The 21574-nt window shown below is 38.1% G+C and overlaps 1 protein-coding gene across 1 annotated transcript in view; it reads left to right on the plus strand.

The window, feature by feature from the left end:
• LOC145509797 (uncharacterized) overlaps nucleotides 1-21574 on the plus strand; it is a 291814-nt gene that overhangs the window by 73987 nt on the left and 196253 nt on the right. Inside the window, exons 2-3 of the mRNA XM_081499114.1 lie at nucleotides 2595-2757; nucleotides 12822-12930. Coding sequence (XP_081355240.1) covers nucleotides 2595-2757; nucleotides 12822-12930 — 272 coding nt within the window. The remainder of the gene's footprint in view (nucleotides 1-2594; nucleotides 2758-12821; nucleotides 12931-21574) is intronic.

Below are 21574 nucleotides of genomic sequence, written 5' to 3' on the forward strand. Positions count from 1 at the left end.
TCTCAGATATGCAGATGACACCACCCTTATGGCAGAAAGCAAAGAAAAACTAAAGAACCTCTTGATGAGGGCAAAAGAGAGTGAAAAAGCTGGCTTAAAAGTCAACATTCAAAACATTAAGACCATAGCATCCAGTCCCATCACTTCATGGCAAATAGATGGGGAAACAATGGAAATATTGACAGACTTTATTTTCTTGGGCTCCAAAATCACTGTGGATGAAGACTTCAGCCACACAATTAAAAGATGCTTGCTTCTTAGAAGGAAAGCTATGAGAAACCCTAGACAGTGTATAAAAAGGCAGCGACATCACTTTGCCTACAAAGGTCCATCTAATCAAAGCTATGATTTTTCCAGTAGTCATGTACAGATGTGGGAGATAGGCCATAAAGATTGTTGAGCACCGAATAATTGATGCTTTCCACTGTAGTGTTGGAGAAGACTCTTTAGCGTTCCTTGAACAGCAGGAGATCAAACCAGTCAATCCTAAAGAAAATTAACCCTGAATATTCATTGGAAGGATTGATGCTGAAGCTGAAGTTCCAATGCTTTGGCCACCTGATATGAGGAACTGACTCATTGGGAAAGACCCTGATGCTGGGAGAGATTAAGGACAGGAGGAGAAAGGGGAACAGGGGATGAGATGGTTGGATGGCATTATTGACTCAATGAACATGAGTTTGAGCAAACTCCAGGAGATAGTGAAAGACAGGGGAGCCTGGTGCTGCAGTCCATAGGGTCTCAAAGTGTCGAACACAGTTGAGTGACTGAAAAACAACAAATATAAAAATAAACTCAAAATGGATTACAGACTTACATGTAAGACCAGAGATCATAAAACTCCCACAGGAAAACATTGGCAGAATAGTCTTTGACTTAAATTATAGCATTATTTTTTTAGGATCTGTCTCCTATAGCAGAGGAAACGAAAGCAAAATAAACAAATGGGACTTAATTAAACTTAAAAGTTTCTGCACAGCAAAGGAAATGATTGACAAAATGAAAACAAGCTACTGAATGGGAGAAAATATTTACAAATGATTTGATAGATAAAGGGTTAATATCCAAAGTACATAAACAACTCTTACAGTTCAACAGCAAAGAAAAGCCCATCCCAAACCCAAAAACCAAAAAAAGAAAAAGGAAACCAAACAACCCAGTTGAAAAATTGGCAGCAGCCCTGAATAGACATTTTTTTTCCAAAGAAGACATACAGATGAGCAACAGACACGTGAAAAGGAAATGCAAATCAAAACCACAATGATATGTCACCTCACACTTGTTAGAACGGCTATCGTAAAAAAGAATAGAAATAACAAGTGTCTGCTACTGAGGATGTAGAGAAGGAACTGACTGGTGCAGCCACTATGGAAAACAGTATGAAGACTGCTCAAAAAAGCAAAAACAGAATTAATATATCATCCAGTATTTCTACTCTTGGGTATTTATCCAAAGGAAACAGGAACAATAATTTGAAAAGATACCAAGATATGGAAGCAACCTAAATATCCATCAACAGATAAGTGGATAAAGATGTGATGTGTATAGACACATACATACAGACACACACACACACACGTGTGTGGACACATAGTGGAAAACTACTCAGCCATAAAAAAGAGTGAAATCTTGCTATTTGCAACAAGATGGATGGACATGGAATGTATTATGCTTAGTGACATACATTAGACAGGGAAAGACAAATACTGGATGTTGTCACTTCTGTGTGGAATCTAAGAAATAAAACAAATGACTATAACAAAACAGAAACAGATTTACAGATAATAGTGAACTAGTTATTACAAGCAGGGAGAGGGAAGGAAGAGGGTCAAGACAGGAGTAGGGAATTAAGAGATTGAACCTACTCTGCATAATATAAATAGGCTACAAAGATATACTGTGCAGCACGGGACAATATTTACTTTAGACTTTGAATGGAGTATAATGTATAAAGATTTTGAATCACTATATTGTACACCTGAAACTAACATAATATTATAAATAAACTATGCGGGCATGCTCAGCTGTTCATTTGTGTCTGACTCTTTGCGACCCCGTGGTCCGTAGCCTGCCAGGCTCCTATGTCCATGGAATTTTCTAGGCAAGAATACTAGAATGGGTTGCCATTTCCTTCTCCAGGGGTTCTTCCTGACCCAGGGATCAAACCTGCGTCTCATGTGTTTCCTTTATTGGCAGGCAGATTCTTTATCACGGAGCCACCTGGGAAGCCCATAAATAAGCAATACTTCAATTAAAAAAAAAAAGAAAATCAATAAAATAAATAATGCATGAAAAATTGCCTTATTTTACATTAATTTTGAAACTGTGGTAGAATGGTCTGTAGTTTCAGAATTGTAGATGTACTGCTGGCTGTTGTAACTTTCAAAGGTGTGATTCTCAGAGCCATTGCTGATGGACTAAATAAAGGTAATGTTCATGTCCTAGAATGTGAGGTGGGGAAAAGTTGTGTAAATAGCCTTACAAGTGTGTTTCAAGTCTATTAGCTTTTTGAAATCACATGCAAGTAGCACAAATTATACTCACATCAGTACCCTTAATTTATTACTTTTGGTCTCTCCTGCTGTATCTTTTAGGATAATCTGTCACAGTTCAACATTTATGAAATTATAACAGTAAAAACTGAAAGTGGAAGGAGAGAGAAGAAAATAAAAGAGAGGAAGCTTAAAATGAGAGGAAAAGAAGGAAAGGAAGAAGAAATGAGAAGTGGAAGAATTGGGAAACACCCTCTCTGCCAAGGTGAGGTTAGAAAAGCAGACTGGAGAATAAACTAACTGAAGAGGAGAGCAATGGAGTAGCTGGTGTGGAAATGGATCCTTCTTTTCAGTCTTTGACATCGAGCTGTGGTCCCATGTACATCGTAACTCTGTCTCTAGAACCCCCAAACACTTGGTTCTACCCTCTGTTTCAAGTGAGTGGTGTGCTTGTCCTCCTCTCTTGGCATTCTTGATTGGCACCCTTTTCTTACTATTTCAAGCCTTTAGCTTCTTCTATATCAAGGACTGAACTTTCTCTGGATACTTCCCTCTGGTTAAGCTGGCAGTCCTTTCCTCAGTACCGACTCCAGGCATCCCCAACTCTGGTATTCAGCTTGTCTCTCCAGAGAAGCTGATTTTCCTGATTTCCCTTTTGCCTAAATTTCAGTCTTTTGGCTGGTTGTAGCTTGTACTTTATTCTGGTGTTGGCCTTTTGGAAGGGTTTCTCTGACACTTTACAGATTTCTTGGAGCAAAGGCTTCTTTGATCTCTGGGTTAACAGAGGCTTCTTCTGGCACAGACCAGGCTTTTGGTTCTTTCTCTCCAGCTTGCTTATAGGATTGTCTTCCCACCTTTTCCTATTCCAGGCCTGCCTACAGTTACAATCAGCCTCATGAAAAGTTGAAAACTACCCGGCTGTATCCCTGAGAGCCTAATTTTCTGTCTAATTATGTCATCCACTGGGTGGGTGCCACCCTAAGAGGTAGCAGTAATTGTGGAATGAGCAGACAATAGTTAGGAAATTCCATGCCTTCTAAGGGACTGGTGCCTGTCAAGGCAGACTCTGCAAGAGAAGGATGGAGTGGGACATCCCTGGTGGTACAGTGGTTAAAACTCTGTGCTCCCAACGCAAGGGGCCTGAGTTTGATTACTGGTCAGAGAACTAGATCCTGCATGCCACAATGAAGATCCTGCGTATTTCAACTAAGACCCAGTGCAAGCAAAGAATAAAAGAAAAAAGAATAGGAAAGAAAGAGAGAAAGATGGAGCTAGTAAAGAGCGAGGTGTATCTGTTCAAACAGCTAATATATCTAATTCACTGATGGGACTTCCCTGGTGGTCCAGTGGTTAAGAATCTCCTTTCCAATGCAGAGGATGCAGGTTCCATTCCCAGTCAGGGAGCTAAGTAGCATACCATGGAGCAACTAAGCCTGCACTCTGCAACTACTGAGCCCCGTTCCACAACTAGAGAGCCTGTGTGCTGCAATGAAGATCTTATGTGCTGCAACTGAGACCCAACCCAGCCAAAAATAAAATAATTAAATATTAAAAAATTCACTGGTAATTAGCACTGTTGATTCAATTTGTAAGATTTTTATGATAGCACAGATTGTTTTAGTTAAAAATTTTAGATTTTGGCTACAGTATCTCATGTAACTAACTGTGCTTGAGAAGGTCATGGTCATATAGTGCAGTGCACAGACGTACTTCCTCTTGGGTGGAATTCCTGAGATTATAGGTAGAGCTTCATGACCCAATTCCAATGCCAGGTGTGAAAAATGCATTTTTTTCATACCTTTGCCGGTTGGACAACCTTGTATGTCAAACTGCTTTATATCCTGGCAAGTACTTTTCTTTATCTTTATTTTCAAGACAGAAGCTGCCTGCCTTGTATTTTTGGTCTGCTTGAGAGAAGCTGAGATGAGGTAAGATCAGGGGCATTTCCTCTGAACAGCGTGCTGGACATTTATCCTTGACATTTTCAGCTGAGTGTGCAAAAATCTAGCCAGGCCAGTGAGGGCAGTTGGTGCTCTTTCTCCAGAATTGCGTAACTGGCTCTTGGTCACCAAGAGATTCTTTCTGGCCGTCTCTATGCATTTCAATTTTACTTCCTCTAGCTGTCTGCCCCCTGACACTTTCTAACATACTGTGTTCTCTCATGAAAACTTCTCTCTCATGGTAGTCTTTTTGATTTCTTAAGTACAACTTTTTGTAAAACTTCAAGACTGTGAGTCTTTAGTGATGACTTTGCTTTGATCCTGGGCCAACGCTTTTCTTTTGAAAGGATCTTCTTGTATAAATACATTAAAACTACTGAAGGGGTCCTCCCCACATTGACACAGTGAGGACAGAGGGCTGCTCCTTCCAGAAATCAAATTTCCAAGGAACCACAATTGGCTTCCTGCCCAAAAGATTGCTGCAGATGTTGAACCACAATGACAAAGAATGGGTATGTCAAATGGAAAGATAGTGTTGGGTACATCTCATAAAAGGCAAAAAGCTACAGACCAGGGTGGGATCAAGGAATAGAAATTTGGCATATAATTTATAGTTTTTGGTTTTTTGTGAATATGTTAAGTGAAAAGTTTAAAGCTCTTCTACTTGGAAGAGTTATCCAAACTGGCAACTAATAAAAATGCACCCAATATTTCAGTTTCTTGAAAATGAAATCTGAATTATAGTTATCCTCATAGTTTGGGGTTTCTGAAAATACTTATGGGACTCACATTCTGAAAATGTACTAGTTGATATGTTCCTTCCTCTAGTCCCTTTCAAAATTTTGGTTTGCAAATATCTGCTTTCTAAATCATCAGCTAGCATGCATGTGAAAATAAACAATTTTAAACAACGTGAGCTTGTATTCAATGAATGACCAAAGCTACTAATACAGGTACTAAGTGTCATTGTGATATTAGCTGGTATTATTGTTGTGACACATTTAAGCTAAATTTTAAAGAGGGTATTTAAAATAAGTTTAAAAATTGGAGAATTTTATCTGATGTTTGCTTTGTATGAATAGATTATAAACCCATATTAGAAAACAGCAATACCGAGGTGTAAAAATGATGTTTGAAATATGAAGTTTGAACTACCAATTACACTAAGTTTGAAGTCCAGGCTACTTGGATGGTAGAAAGGACAAAGGAGATATACAGGAAAACAGACAGGGCCATGAATGACTGATTACCATGTTTCTTCTTAAAATACATATGAGCCAATGGTAAAAATGTCACCGTTTTTCTCTTGTGTCAGTAGTTTGCCATTATAAAGTATAGAAATAGTATTGGCTCCAAAAACACATTTTATTAAGGCAAGTTGAAGCTCTTGTGTGTGCTTACATGTTTTCATCACATTAAATTCATATTTATATTGTTTCTGCGTCTCAGGAATATATTTCAATTATCTGTCACACCTCTTATTTACTTGTGTTGCCCTAATGTCAAATACGACCACAACTGTAAATTTCTGTGTAATAGTTTATTAGCAAATATAGGCATCCCTTGGTAGGTCTCCAGTAACAACAACTACAGTCACATATGCACAGTCAACACATACAATCCCAACTGGAAAACTGTGTTTTTATGACACAGTCAATTTCAAATATGTTTGAAATTGTGAAAAGCATGTGAATCATGGAATAAAGTCAGTACAAGAATTCTTTTTTCATCACACACAGCCCTCTCCCATCCCTTACCCCAACTGGGCTGACTAATAGAGTAAAACAATGCAACATACTTAAAGTACCTTGGATATGTGTAGTATTATCAAAACTCATTAATACACTTTGTAGAAAGAAACCAACTTTGATGTCGATTTCATTGCCTATCTCCCAGGCTAAATTCCTTGCTAGCAATCTTTTTTTTTTTCCTCATTTCAGAGAAATAAATTCTAATTCAAAGAAGCTGAAGAGTGACTTGATATGTTTATCTCAGCCTATTGATAGTGATGCTATGTACTACAAATGGCTGAGGGACCTGCCTGGGGCCTTATTACTTGTGGTGAGCTCTACCAACATTTCCTGGAGCAGAGTTGATGCTGTGGCTGGACTGGCCCTTGTTGTTCTTATTTTGACTGTAGGACACCTCAGCAACAACCATTAGGGAACTTTGAAATAAAAAGGGGGGGATTCTTACTTTCAGGTCCCAAGAGCCACACAGTGTGGTGGAGGTTGAGAGAGATGGTGGGACTGTGGATCTGGGCACCATATTCATTATAGTTTAGAGTGGGATGCCTAGGGTTTTGAGGGTTCATTCTTTATTGGTGGATTTAAGACATAAGAGTGAGAATTAGGGACAAGAAGGGAGAAGGGGTGTCACTCTAGTGATCAGTTACCTAAGTTCCCCAGAGCTCTCTAAAAGGGAATCTTCGTAGGTAGGGACGTCCTGTGTTCTTTATCTAGTCAGTTTCCTAGTAGCTGTGTCATACAGTTGGCAGTGTGCTTATCTGAGATGGATATCTTTGAAATGATGCCTTGGGAATCAAAAACTTAATGTCAGGCACTTAGAGAACATTTGAAAACCAAGAAAGAAGCTGAAGCAGTAAAATAACCTATCTTCTATCCCCAAGCCTCTTGAATAGCTGCTAAAATCCTCTGACCTCTCCCCAACATTCATATTTTTAATTTTTTCAGTTTTACTAGGGTATATTCTACTTGAAATTTCAAAGAAGTTCAAATTAGAATTCATTTTTGAAATTAGAAGATGCTTATTTGCAAGTTATTTCATATTAAATAGACCCTTTAATGTGAGGTTGAATTTTGGTTATAAACTTGACATGAGTAAAGCATGGCTCAGGTAGGTGATCAGTGTGAATAATCATATATGTTACTTTCTGGCATGGCCTTTAGTAGGAGAGACAAGGAGTTTATCAAATATCTCAAGAGTGGAAAATTCAATTTAAAAACTAATTCTTAGGAGGTCAGCATTTTCCATAAAATCCACTGTACCTTTGCCTTTATGAGTCTGACTAAGAAGATGTTCTAAATTCATCTGTTTTGTGAGGGAAGACTCATCTGTTAGGGTGAAGAATGATTTTTCAATGCACTTCTTTGCCAGTTTTCAAAATAGCTGTGGCAAATAGCCTGCTGTCAGGCAACCCCCAGTTCCATGAAAGGACTTTATTTTTTTAATCGGAGAACTTGTGATCCTTGACAGGTGGGCTCTAGCTGCTTAGTGTTTGATGCGTATACTTGAACTAAGGAATCCTGAATTTTACCCACTGAAGGGAAGGAAATCTTCTCATTAAGGTCTCACTGGAGGCTGATGTTCAGAAAGCTTCTGTAGCAACACCAAATCAGAAGTGTTTAGGAGGGGAAAGACTTAATGTAGAGAAAGTAGGAAGCAAAGAAAGGAAATTATTTGGTTAGCTGGAGTTCAAAACCTACTTAGGCTTCCCTGGTGGCTCAGTGGTAAAGAATTTGCCTGCAATACAGGAGCTGCAGGTTTGATCCCTGGGTCAGGAAGATCCTCTGGAGGATGGCATGGCAACCCACTTCAGTATTCTTGCCTGAAGGATCCCATGGACAGAGGACCCTGGCAGGTTACAGTCCAGGGGAGTCACAAAGAGTCAGACATGACTGAAATGACTTAGGATGCATGCACAAAGCCTACTTGGCTATTTGTGGTTGGTTGTCCTTTTTGTTTTGATTTCATAACCTTGAGTTATTTACAGGTTAAGACTTAGTTTGCTTATATGGGCCACCAAGACATCAAAACCTCAGCACTCTAATTAACCCTTCCATCCCCCTGTTCCTTTCCTTCTTCCCTCCTTTCCTTCCTTCCTTTCTTTTTTGTAGGATCCAAGTGGCTTGAAAAAATTTAATCCTTCATAAAATTATTCTAGGTTTCTTATCACTTCAAATAAAGCTCATTACTTGAGCTACAATTTAAAAATTTATGCAAACATACAAAAAAAAAAGAAAAACAACTGAGCACTATCACCATAAAACATACTTTTAACCATTATTGGCAAAACCTAAGGATTCCTTGTAACATTTCTGGATTCCAGCTTAAACTTACCTTGAGCCTGGAGAAACCAAATGCTTTTATTCTGAGACATGTAACACTGTAGTTCAGAAATCCCTTCAACACAGGCTTAGTGGCTTATATTTCTAGCTTTGCAGGAGCATCTCTGTATCCTAGGTGAAATCAATTACATTCATTTGCATTCCCACTACAGTGAATGGGATCTTCTTGAACATTTCCAAAAGAATTGAAATCAGGACAAAGGCCAGGTAGCAAATAATTGTTGTTTTTCTGATTTGGTCTACTAAAATGACAGCTGCATGTTTAAAATTCAAATTTAAAATGTAAACAATTCATTCAGGAGATTATGACATATTGTAATGCAAATATCCAAAACTTCATCTAGTCAGAACTCAAAGCTGTTTTATTTAATCTGTCAACAAATATTCATTGCAAATTTGCTGGGTATTGGGAAACAAGCAAAGTATCACAGAGCTGAGTTCATTTTGATTTCCTGCCTTCTCCTTATTTCCCTATTTCTCTTGCCCTTTTTCTATTCTTGGAGACTCTCTCTAATTGGTGGAGCTATATCCAGTCAGATCGATTAATTTAAAATTTTTAGTCTTTTTCTACTATGTGCATTTCATCACTCCTGTCCTTTTCATTATAGATCAGACAGTTTCTCCCTCAAATATGGACCATTGAGTTTGTTTTCCTACTGGTTTCTGTACTGTTGGATTAAAGATAGTTTTCTTTCTGGAATTCACTATCCAAACAACCAATGGAATGAGCTTGGCTGCTGACAGGGCTGCTCCAAGGGCTGGGATTAGAACATTCGAGAGCACTAAAACAGAGTGAGTAATCTGGAAAGACCCTGGAAGTAGCAAGAAGAGGAAGTCAGGACACATAAGCTGAATAGCAGGCATGGTATCATGGTCACAAGCAACAGGCTAGGGATAGAGAGGCAGCGTGGTGTCATGGGGTCCTTCCTGCAGGTATTAGGTTCTTCCTGATGCTGGACTCCAGATTCTATGAGGGCTGAAAACAGCAAACCCTGGCATTGTATACCCTTCCCAAATGAGGCTTCGCAACTCTATGCCTCAGCCAGTCTGATGTACTTACCTCTATCAGTATTTACTTTGTTCTTCTTCTTCATGTATTTGTTTATAATTTCTTTTTGAAAGTCTATCCAGCAATCTAAATGCAATTTAATGTTAGCTCTTTAAGCTTTTCCTGATTCACTTAGTTAGAAATATTTTTCTCTTTCAAATTCCCATTTTGAACAGGCAACGATGACTATTTATTGAACACCTATATATGTACAATTTTAATTTGGGTTTTTTTTTCATTTAATACTTATTTGAACCTTGTATAAAGGGCATCCTGATTTAAAGAGGTGAATACTGATTCTAGAGAGTGATAGTACTGTGCCTTTTTAAGTTGTCGTGACCTATCTATTACGATTCTGAAATAACATAAAAGTATAGAAAAGATTAAAGATGTCTTGGCTGAATGACATTTTGGAGATTTTGTTGGCCACATGATGCTCAGTCTATTATAGAACTCAGATAATATCCTGGTGTAATATTGACTGAAAACAAGGAGACATTCATAATAAGTTTATAAGTAAATACATTATGATATTTCTCTAGTGTCCTTCAAGTCCTGACTCATTGCATCTGTATGTACAACCAAAGGATGCAGCAGGAGACATCCTGAGATAGGATCACCTAGGGAGAGAGTGGACAGAGAAGAGTGGAGGGCCCATGACTAAATACTGCAGTGTCCTCTCTTCTAGGGAGCATTCAATTGCAGCAGAAACTTCCCATAGATTGACTAAAATGAAGGCAGAACTTAGAGGTTCATGGTGATTTTGATAGATGCCCTTTCTATGAAGTGATGGGCTAAACCTGATGATAGTAGATAGATGGGAGATCTAGAAAGCTTTTCTGTGAAAGGAGGAGAGAAATGGGCAGAACCTGGAGGGAGATGTGGGTTAAGTGATTGTTTTTTGAGCTGGGAAATAATGTAGCAAATTTGTCTGCTGATGGAAATAATGCAGGAAAGAGTAATAAAATAATTTTTTTTTTTTTTTTAGGCAAGAGAAGGATTAAAATCAATGAGTAGGAGGAGGGAATGAAATCCATGCACATATGGAGGATTAACTTTAAAAAGGATGGGGACAATCTTAGGGTCAAGGCCACTGTGCTCATTTTAATAGGAGGACTAGGTGAATACAGGTGCAAACCTCCTAATGGGTTTGGTTGGGGAAGATAGATTGCTCAATCTGATTGCATTTATTTGGTGTCTCTGAAGAATAAGCCTGTTGGAGAAGAGAGGAGAAATTGTGAAATGGTTAACTTGGATAGTAGAAAGGCAGACTTACTTGGTAAGTGTGACAAGGTTGCTGGTTAACACTGAGGGTCCATTTGAACACTGTAGACATAACATTTAAAGGGAAATACGTTATGGGTGATTTTCTCTTAAAATATTTAGCTGTGTGGACATAGTCATATTGTATGGGAGAGTTGGGATTTTCTAAGGTTAGTATTGCCAGGTACAAATGATGCCAAGAAGGGAGGCAAAGGAGCTAAGAATATTTTCAAGGAAGTTACTAGAGTTTCTAGACCATGAAATCTAAGTTGGATTGGAGGAAAGTTAGAGCAGGAAGGGTGATGAACACTGAGAGAGCTCAGTGGGCTGCTGGCCCCTGCAGGGAGGAAGAATTATTGGAAATGGGCACATAAATAGGTCATCTGGAAGGATAAAAGGTAATAGAGAAAGTTGGCACTCAAATTTTGGATGTGGTGTGACAGCAAAGTCTGGAGTGAGTGGATAAGACCTGGAAGAGAATTTTGGAGGAAAGGAAGTTCAGAAATTGAGAAGCTAGGATATAGGAAACCATGCATATGTGGATACTGAGATGGCCAAGAATGTAGAAAGAGTATGTTAGAGAGAAAGACATCTATCCAGATGTGCTAGGCTTTCCCAAATGAAGGGAAATGACTTCATGGTCAATAGATGGCATTGTCAAGTGGCTGGTGATACAGCTGTGTGCTGTGGTCTTCAGAGGAGCAGAGGAGTGGAGGAAGATTGGCAATGTCTTGGCAGTGGTAGTAGGTTGGGTCCAAAATCTTCAACTCAGGGATTCATGGGCTGTGGGAGAAAAAACAGCCACCATTTGAGAAAGCCTCAGGGGGAGCAATGTCTTTGAGCTGAGTATAAAGAGAATTTGTGCGTAAGTGACCATGAATGTCATAGGATACAGCTGAGGGTTTATGTGTTTGGGAAAAGAGAGAAAACGAGGATATATTAAACAATAAATGCATATAGTACAAGGATTAGAAGTGGGGTGAGGATGGTTGACCTAGAAGGTGATTTGAGTTCAGGGGACTCTGGAGAGTGGTCATTCTGTAGGACAGGTGGTATGGTGGCTTAGGAGAGGGTGAGAGCCCCCACCACAGGAAAAGTTTCCTAGGCAGATTTGATGACTGTGGTGGCCTTGAGGAGGCTGTAATAAGAGACGTGAGGATACCTATGTGATCTGTTCTATGCCTTTCCAAGTCATTCTGACTAGGGATGGTAATTTAGGTCTTTGTCAGAGAGTAGTGGAAGGGAAACACTGAATTTTTTTCTGCTACTGTATGTACTATGTACTGCTGACAAAAGAATGGCACCTTATGTGCAGCAAAATGGTAGAAACCTGTGTGGTTAGCTCCTCATAACTTGGCTAACAAGTTCTGTCTTTTTTTGCACCCTTCTCCCAAGATTCTTATTTTATAGGTGCTTGGGAAATAGTAATTCTCACATTTAAGAATATTTCTGTTCTGTGGTCTGCTGTCAAGTCACTGTGTGGCTAACCTCGCTGCTACCCATGCCACTGCTGACCTCCTCCAGGCCCACTGACCTCTGGTGTTCTCTGTCTCACCAACCAATTAGCTCCCTCTGTTTTTGTCCACATGGAACTATAGGGTAAAGATGAAGAGGTATGGTTGATGTCCTTGCCTATATGGAAATGTGGCTGAAAATAGCTATATCCAGGCAGAATGGCTATATCCAGCCAGAAGTTCAGATTGTGAATGGCTTCAGAGCCCAAAAGTTGTTGGGAGCACCAACTTATCTTAAAGGGAGCTAACATTCATCTAAATATTAGTCAATCCCATCTCTGGATGTATTGATCAATCCTATATCTTTCATTTTCATGGATAATGAGATCAGTTGTTTTGAAATGAGGGTTTTGCCCACTGGATAATTTGAGAACAATAAAAGCACTTATTACTCCACTAGACTGAAGCAAAAACCCCTTTTTTGTTCTTCTCTCCCTCTTTCTTCCCCCTTCCCTCTGCCTCTCTCTCAACAAAAGATGGCCATTCTACTAGGGAGAAGAGAGCTAAGAAAATAACTCATCTGAAATCAGAGCCCATAATCAGAGCCCAGAGAGACAGGAGTCTTGCTGCTGGAGGAGTAATCAGGTAGGATTCCTAGCTCTTCTCACCTAGAGAAAAGGAACAATTATCATATTACTCTCATTATTCTTAGGCTTCTCATATCTTAAAGATTTCATTATTTGTAATTTAGGTGGCTAGTTTTAGAGTCAAGTTCATCTCTATATAACAGGTTCTGTTATTTACAATATGTACTCCCATCTTGGACTTCTTCGCTTATCACTGACCATCAGTCTAGTAGCAGTTAAGTCCCATAAAACTGAGTAAAAACGTTGTGATTATTGTCATTATGTTAGGATTGATACATTGTTCAGTAAGAAAGGGGTGAAGTGGAGCAGGCAGAGTAGGGCTCTGAAGTGAGCTGTAGACTCATGAGGATGCTCAAGAACTAGGGGAAGTAAGAAAGGGGGAATAAATGAAGGGAGAGAGATGTGTGGATAGGGAAAGACCAGGACTTTGAAATATAAGACTTTGAACTTGAATCTAGTAAATTCTATAATACTCAGTATTTTTCCATTGTATAAGTGAAAACCAATGACTTATGTTGGGAAGAATGAATAGCAACATAGAACTGGACAGTGAGTCATTGACTCATAGGGGAGAGTTCAAACCTTGGTGGAATCTGTATTTGCAGTACTTTGTTCTGTCATGGGCTTCCCTGGTAGCTCAGATGGTGAAGTATCTGCCTGCAATATGAGAGACCCTGATTTGAACCCCTGGGTCAGGACGATTCCTTGGAGAAGGGAATGGCAAGCCACTCCAGTATTCTTGCCTGAAGAATTCTGTGGACAGGGGAGCCTGATGGGCTATAGTCCATGGGGTTGCAAAGAGTCAGACATGACTGAACGACGTCCCCCTCCACCACCACCAATTCTGTCACAAGAAGTAAATGAGGGGTTGCTTTCTCCTTTCCACTCCAATATCATCATCTCTAGCACAAAGGCAGAATGCAGCCTATTGATTTCAGTGGATATTCTCTTCCCTTTTAGGACAGTATACTCTCCATTTCATATTTCCAAGGACACTTGGATTGTGGTTTTGAGTTTCTGTTACCAAAACCTTAAGTTCAAAGGGCAGAATCAATGTCATCACATAATACTCACCAACATAATATACTTATTTGCAATATTTAAGAAAGTTCTCCTGAGAACTTAGCATAGTTCGAGTTTCTATAAGTGATTGCCTGGCATATCCGATACCCTGATAGAGCTTTTCATCTTAGCTATTATCTTCCAGAGATTACTTTACAGTCCATTTACTTGGGTAAGGGCTAAAATGTCCTGAGTCTCTATGTGTTGAGGGTAAATGTGAATATCGAAGTAGAGGGCTACAAATGTGAGCTTATTATTCTTGATGTTGTTGTCCTCTATCATAATTCCTTAGGCTATATACTTAGGAATAAAAAGCAAAGTGTCTTAGATGGTCCCATGGTTATATCCACCCCTCAGCAGTCTTGGAAGGCATAGACAGTAATTCTACAATGGCATTGTGTTACAAATTTTCTTTTATCTCCCACATTTGTAAGTGGCTACTGCTGAGGGGTTCACTTAGAAATCTGTGAACAACTGTTTTAGCCAAGTGAAGGAAGGGATGTTTTCTGGGATGTTTTCATCCAAGGTATGCTATTCGTAAGAGAGCTAATCACTCTTTATCAAACTTTATGCAAATAAAGCCAAATTAGATTTATTAAGGTGATGAAAGAGAATAGGGACTTTTTAATGAATAGCAATGCTGCGCATTATCTAAATGCAAGGCAGATGTAATGATGCATTAGAAATGCTGAGAAAATTTAATCAATGTAGAAAAAATATAATGAAATGGTTGTTTAAACACTGTAAAGCTAATGTTAGAGTAATTACTTCCCATTGAGCAGGCATGGAGCACGTTACCCATGCCTGCTCTGTTTGATTAGTCATCCTGCCTGCAACATCTGGCCCTTTGATCCATTTTGATTTTTATATAATTACTAAACTTCTGAATTTAAGTTTTGGAATCAATGAATAAATAAAATAACTTCCTTTGGAGACAAAAGTTTTTACTATCTTTTGTGACAGATCAAAACTGTGTCCTCCTACTCACTTCTCCCTCCCCCCGTGTTCACCCACCCCTTCCCGTCATGAAAGAGAACCCTGAAATCCAAATGGTGGACTTCCTTGCTTTTAAGATTAGGTAGCAAATGCTTAAAAATATTTGGTTCTTTGGGTGATCTTTCTCTTGATATACAGGTAGAAATAAGAGTGACATTTACAACAACTGTCTTTTTATCTATTGATAGGAAGGGAGCAGAAAGGTTATAAGAACTAATATTTCTGTTTTCCTTTGTGAAAGTTTACATTTCTTTTTGAAAATTTAGAAAATACAGCTAATAAAAATAAGAAAATAAATGTCACCCATAATCTTATTTCCTAGATGTAAATGTTATTAATATTTTGGGAGAAATTCTTACTAAAGCATGACAGTTAATCTATTCTCTTCCTCTAATCTAATAATCATATAACTCAGAAATTAGCCTTGCAGTTAAGACTGCAGGAGCTGGAATATGTTTGCCTGGGTCCAAATCCTGGTTTCACCTTCAGCAAGTTATTTGATTTTTTGGTGCCTCATATTCCCCACTAAAAATTGAAGGTAGTAATAGCAACTGCTTCACAGGATTGTTGTGAAATTTAAATGAGATAACACATGCAGTGGGCTTATAACAATGCCAAACACACAACGAATATTTACGGCAGCCATTACTACTACCATTACCATGTCGTCGTTGTTGTTGTTGTTCAGTTGCCCAGCCGTGTCTGACTTTTTGTGACTCCATGGACTGCAGCATGCCAGGCCTCCCTGTCCCTCACCACCCCCCGGAGTTTGCCCAAGTTCATGTTCATTGCATCGGTGATACCATCCAGCCATCTCATCCTCTGATGCCCTCTTCTCCTCTGCCCTCAATTTTTCCCAGCATCAGGGACTTTTTTAATGAGTTGTCTGTTCACTTCAGATGAACAAAATACTGGAGTTCAGCTTCAGCATTGGTCCTTCTAGTGAATATTCAGGCTTGATCTCCCTTAAGATTTACTGGTTTGATCTCCTTACTGTCCAAGGGACTTTCGAGAGTCTTCTTCAGCACCACAGTTTGAAGGCATCAATTCTTTGGTATTCTGCCTTCTTTACGGTCCAGCTCTCACAACTGTACGTTACCACTGGGAAGACCATAGCCTTGACTATATCGACCTTTGTTGGTAGGTTTGTCATTGTTTTCCTGACAAGAAGCAATCTTCTGATTTCATGGCTGTAGTCACTGTCTGCAGTGATTTTGGAGCCCAAGAAGAGCAAATCTGTCACTACTTCCACCTTTTTGGGTTGTTCTCTGAAGAAAAGAATTTTATTCTGCATTTATTTTTATAATATACTTTTTTTTTTTTTTACTTAGCAGCATGTGTCTACCCACTACGATGTAAATATTCTTTTACAATATTTTTTCCTAATGGAAGCAGTCTATTCCATTATAAGGACCATAGTTTATTTAACTACATAGTTTGTTTATTTAACTAATTGCTGACTGATGAATTTTCAGGCTGTCTGAAATGTCTTAGAAATGAAATTTCTGGGTAAAAATGCATGAACATTTAAAAACTTTTGACATGTATAGTGAAATTACCCTCTATCAAAGTGTTATTGTGTCTCTCTCCTCCTTACCCCAAACTGAGTACTATTAGCATGCAGGGAAAATTTTTTTTAACAGTTTAGTGGGCAAACAATAGTATGTCATGGTTTCTTTAATTTGAATTAAAATTTTTCCTATATCCTGGAATTTTTTATTCTGTCAATTTCCTATTCATATCCTCTATTCATATATTTTTAGGCATTAGTCTTTTACTTTTTAAGTCTTGGTAATTTTTAAAGTTTAAGAGATTAACTTTTTGCTATGTATAAATATATTGCAAATATTTCCCCCTGTTTATAGTTTGCTTTTAATATGTTATATGGTTTTTATTTTGGTTATGTAGAATTTTTAGAAGTTTTATGTAGCCAAACTACTGATTGTTTTGTTTATGATTTCTAGTTTTGAAGTGAAATTTACAGTATTTATAAAGTCCAGTGTGTGTTTTTAGGTAACCTTTCTAAGGTTTTGTTTTGATATTGTTTTCTTTTAAGTCAGTTTGAACATTTTTTATATATAGTGTGAGGTAGGGATCCAAATCTATCAATCAATCTCAATCTTTTTATTGTATTTTCTTATTTTTATTCTATGTTTGACAAATTCATTAAATCCCTTTATGCATCTGAATAATTTTTTTAGGAGATACTATTGGGATTTCAGACTGAAATTTTGAGAATAGTTTTATGTATGTTATTCAGACACATGATTGATTATATCACAAATGTATTTAGCATCTGCTGTCCAACTGTGAGAGTTATGTTCTTGAAAATTATGCAGCAGAAGAATCTGTGGTTGAGGAAAAGATGTTATGAAAAAATAGAAATAGGGGGCCAGGTTCCAAGTAAATCTGTGAAGGCTTTTTGGAATGGTTTTTCCATTCACCAAATTAAGACAAGTAAATTCCTACTCAAAATATTATGGGCACAGTGCAAATCATTGCCGTTCACAACTCTTCAAGCTTGGTAGGTTCAGCCTTTTCACTGAGATTCTTGTATGTTTGTTTTTCTCTGTTTACACAAGATGGATTGAAAGAGGATAAGAATATTTTTCCTTCCAGGGATAGATTCAGGTTCTGTGGAGCCTGAAGATTATACAATTTGGAGGACCCTTAAGTAAAAGAATACAAGCTTAAAAATGGACTGTTAGGTACTGGTTAGATGTGAATGCTGATTTAGAATGAGACAAATCAAAACAAATAACACATTTAAGGAAAGCTAGCCAGTTCTACAAACTTCCCAAAATTCAGAAAATAGCAGTACTTTTTATTAATGAACTCTTCATGCATTTAGGCTGCATACTTTTCCTTACATTTTATATAAAAATTTTATAGTCTAGCTTTCTTCCCTGGTGGCTCAGATGGTAAAGAATCTGCCTGCAATGTGAGAGACCCAGGTTTGATCCCCTGAATTGGCAAGATCCCCTGGAAAAAGGAACAGATACACACTCCAGTATTCTTCCCAGGAGAATTCCGTGGACAGAGGAGCCTGGTGGGGTTGCATGGGGTCGCAAAGAGTTGGACACAGCTGAACGACTAACACTTTCACTTTTCTTTAGAGAGAATAAGATACATCAATCCTTCCTCTAGCATGCTTTGTTTAAGGAGAGGTTTGAGGGGGAAGGGGACATGCAATTGGGAGGGCTGAAGGTGATGTGACAGAGGATGTGGCCTACAGCACCTAGCACTGGAAGCATGTATATGGTAGAAAAGAAATACATGGATTTGATTGTGAATTATGTAAATATATCCTATTGGTCCCAAACATATCTCCTAAACGTATCTCTCCTCAACTCCCCCATATCCAGATCCCCAAAATGTCTGCAGCAACCCCAATGCTAAATAAGAAGGGTGATGGAGGAGAAGTCTAAATGGAAAGAATACCAGTCTTGATCAAGTTTTAAAAGTATCTTACTTTTGCAAATTTTACAAAAATATGTGATTCATTGCCAAGGCTCTTCCCAGGGCCTTTGAAGGGCGCCATGCAAATGAGGAGCAATGAAGTTTAAGCTTATTATTAGTTTTCATAGTAAATTTGCCTTCATATATCAGACATTCCTTTCACATGTTTAATGTCTTCATCATTTAATATCTAAGTCTTGCTATGATTGCTGTCATTGTTTTTGAGATGCAAAAGTACTTAGATAATTGACATAGAAAATACTTCATCACCCCAAATGGGTGGGTATTACCTAGTATGCAGTATTACTGAGTTTTAACTCTTCCTGGAAATCTTTCTGTAAGGATGTTAGGAGAATTTGTCAGAACACTATGAATTATCTCCATTACCCTCCTCCACCTGTGCCTTAAAGCTTTCCTCCCTTACAAATGGCCTGACTTCATTTTTTATTTTTAATAGTCCTCATTTTGGCTTGCATCTTTTAAACAACAACTTTATTGAGATGTAATTTATTTACCATATGATTTTCCCATATAGAGTGTAGAATTCAGTGACTCTAGAATACTCAGTACTATAGTGTATATTCAGTATTTAGTATATATTTACTTGTATATCCATCACCACGATTTTAGAACATTTTTATTACTCCCAAAAGAACTTTTACACCCTAGTCCATTATTCTTTGAGTTCCCATATCTCCATCCCTAGGCAACCACTTAATCTACTTTCTGTGTCAATAAATTTGCCAACTATCAACATTCCATATAAATTGAATCTCACAATATGTGATCTTTATGATTACCTTCTTTCACTTTGCATAATATTTTCAAGTTCATCCATTTCATAGCATGTATGACTACTTCATTTATTTTACTTCTGAAAAATATTCCAGTGTATAGATATACCACATTTTGTTTATCCATTTATCACTTAATGTATATCTGTACTATTTCCACCTCCTAACTATTATTAATAATATTTTGAATATTTGTGTACACATTTTGGTGTAGATGTATGTTTTAAGTTCTGAGTATACATTTGTGAGTAGAATTGCTGGATCACAAAATAAATCTATGTTTAACATGTTCAGGGACTGCCAAACCATTTCCTAAAGTGGCTGCACTATTTTCCATTCCCACCTGCAGTATATGAGAGTTTTGATTTCTGCACAGCCTTATCATTGCTTTTAATCTAATATTTTATTCCAGTCATCCTAGAAAGTGTGAAGTGGTATTTTATTGTGGTTTTTATTTGCATTTTCCTGATACATGATGCCAACTTTACTTTGTCACAATTTTCTCTGTCTCAAAGGTGCCAGCAGAAGAATCTCTACTCTTCTTTCCCTGCCTTTTGCTGTATCTTCTTTCTTTATACCCCCTAGTATCTGTCAGTTCAGGGCAGAACTTGGCAATCACTCCAGATGTTTCCAGGAAGGATTTCATATAGGGATTTAGAAATTTGGAAGGGCCAGGGGAGCAGAAGCAAGGGGGCTGCAGCTTATCTATTGATTTCAAGGGTTTAGGTGGTAGCTAGCATCCAAAGATCAGGAAACTGTTGTACTGTGGCTTCTGCTGCTGCTGTCATTGTTTGTCTCCATCTGGAATCCCAAGGCTGACTATGGAACCTCACGTCCCTTTGAACCTGGCAATTAGTAGCAATAGCAGCAGGAAGATGGCCTCTTCCTTACTCCCCGAATTCCTGCAAATGTATTTCATTGGAATAACTTAATATACATCTAGAAATTACTGTTTTTCATGTTCAAGACCCATCTGTACAGAAAAGTATATAGAAAGGGGTGAGAATTAATGCTAAGTGCTCATGACCATAACCAGCCACTGTTAGTTCCCTCATAACCTGATTGAAAGCATTGATTATGAATTCATGACCTGGTTGAAAGCATTGATTATGAATATTTTCTCTCTCCCATATCTCAGTGGCAGCAATGGGTCTGGGGTTGGGCTGCAGGTATAGTGATAAAATTGTGAATTTAAAGGAACCAAGAAAGACTCAATTTATATCAGATTTATATTGGAAAGGGTAACAAGTTCAAATTGAAAGAAAGATTTAGCTCAGAAAAATTCTGAATTATGGGGAGAGAAGAGTCAGTTTGAGCTGCATCTTGAGGAACTATTAATATCTGAGGGAGGCTGAAGAGTAGGATTAGGAGGGTGGTACAAGTCCATGCTGAACTGAGGGCTACTCATTACAACTAGACAGGTGAAGAGAACTTTATACTTTTGAATATAATGTAGAGTGATCCTGTGGGCATTTTTCAAGAGACTGGGTTATGATTTAAATTGCCTCTCAATTTTTTATGAATTTCATATTTAATGCCTTTTTCTGAATGTGACACTATGCTGGGCTTGATTGAGAAGGAACCCACCTATATTCTGGATTCATCCTCCTTTTCTAATTATTACTAATAAGAGTTGCTCAATTTTTATATGAACTGAACTGAAATTTTGATGGTTGGGGGAGAAGACATCAGATATGAAAATATCAGAACTTGGAGAGAGATATTTGTAGTTAGTGGGATCTCTGTTGTCTCACACCTATGGCACAGGCTCCCTAGGGACACCCTTTACCCTTCTATATGTTTGAACTTCTTAGTTGAGATAGAGAAAAAGATGATAAGGAAGGAAGGGGACATTTGACTTTCATTGGAATAACTATCTCTAACCTAGGGGGCTTCCAGCAGTAAAGAATCTGCCTGCAATGCAGGAGATGCAGGAGCTGTGGGCTTGATCCCTGGGTCAGGAAGATCCCCTGAAGTTTGAAATGGCAACCCCACTCCAGTATTCTTGCTTGGAAAATCCCATGGACAGAGGAACCTAGTCAGCTACAGTTCTTGGGGTCACAAGGAGTCAGACACTACTGAGCTACTGAGCACACAGCATGAATCCTCAGCCCAATTGATGAGAACCTCTTTGTAATCAAACCATTCTGTAAATTGTGTTTAAAGCCTGTTTTGTTATGTTCAAAATAGGTTTAACGGTATTCGTTGTGAAAAAGATTTGACAATTCTAATAGACTCAGCGAGAAACAGCTTTTCTTATTTTAGAATAAAATTACTTAAAATGGAAGAGTTTTGAGACTAGAGTTAGTTATTTTTAATACAGGTCTTAGT

The sequence above is a fragment of the Giraffa tippelskirchi genome, chromosome 6, assembly GCF_054371585.1.
Source record: "Giraffa tippelskirchi isolate mGirTip1 chromosome 6, T2T-mGirTip1v1.2.pri, whole genome shotgun sequence".
NCBI lineage: Eukaryota > Metazoa > Chordata > Mammalia > Artiodactyla > Giraffidae > Giraffa > Giraffa tippelskirchi.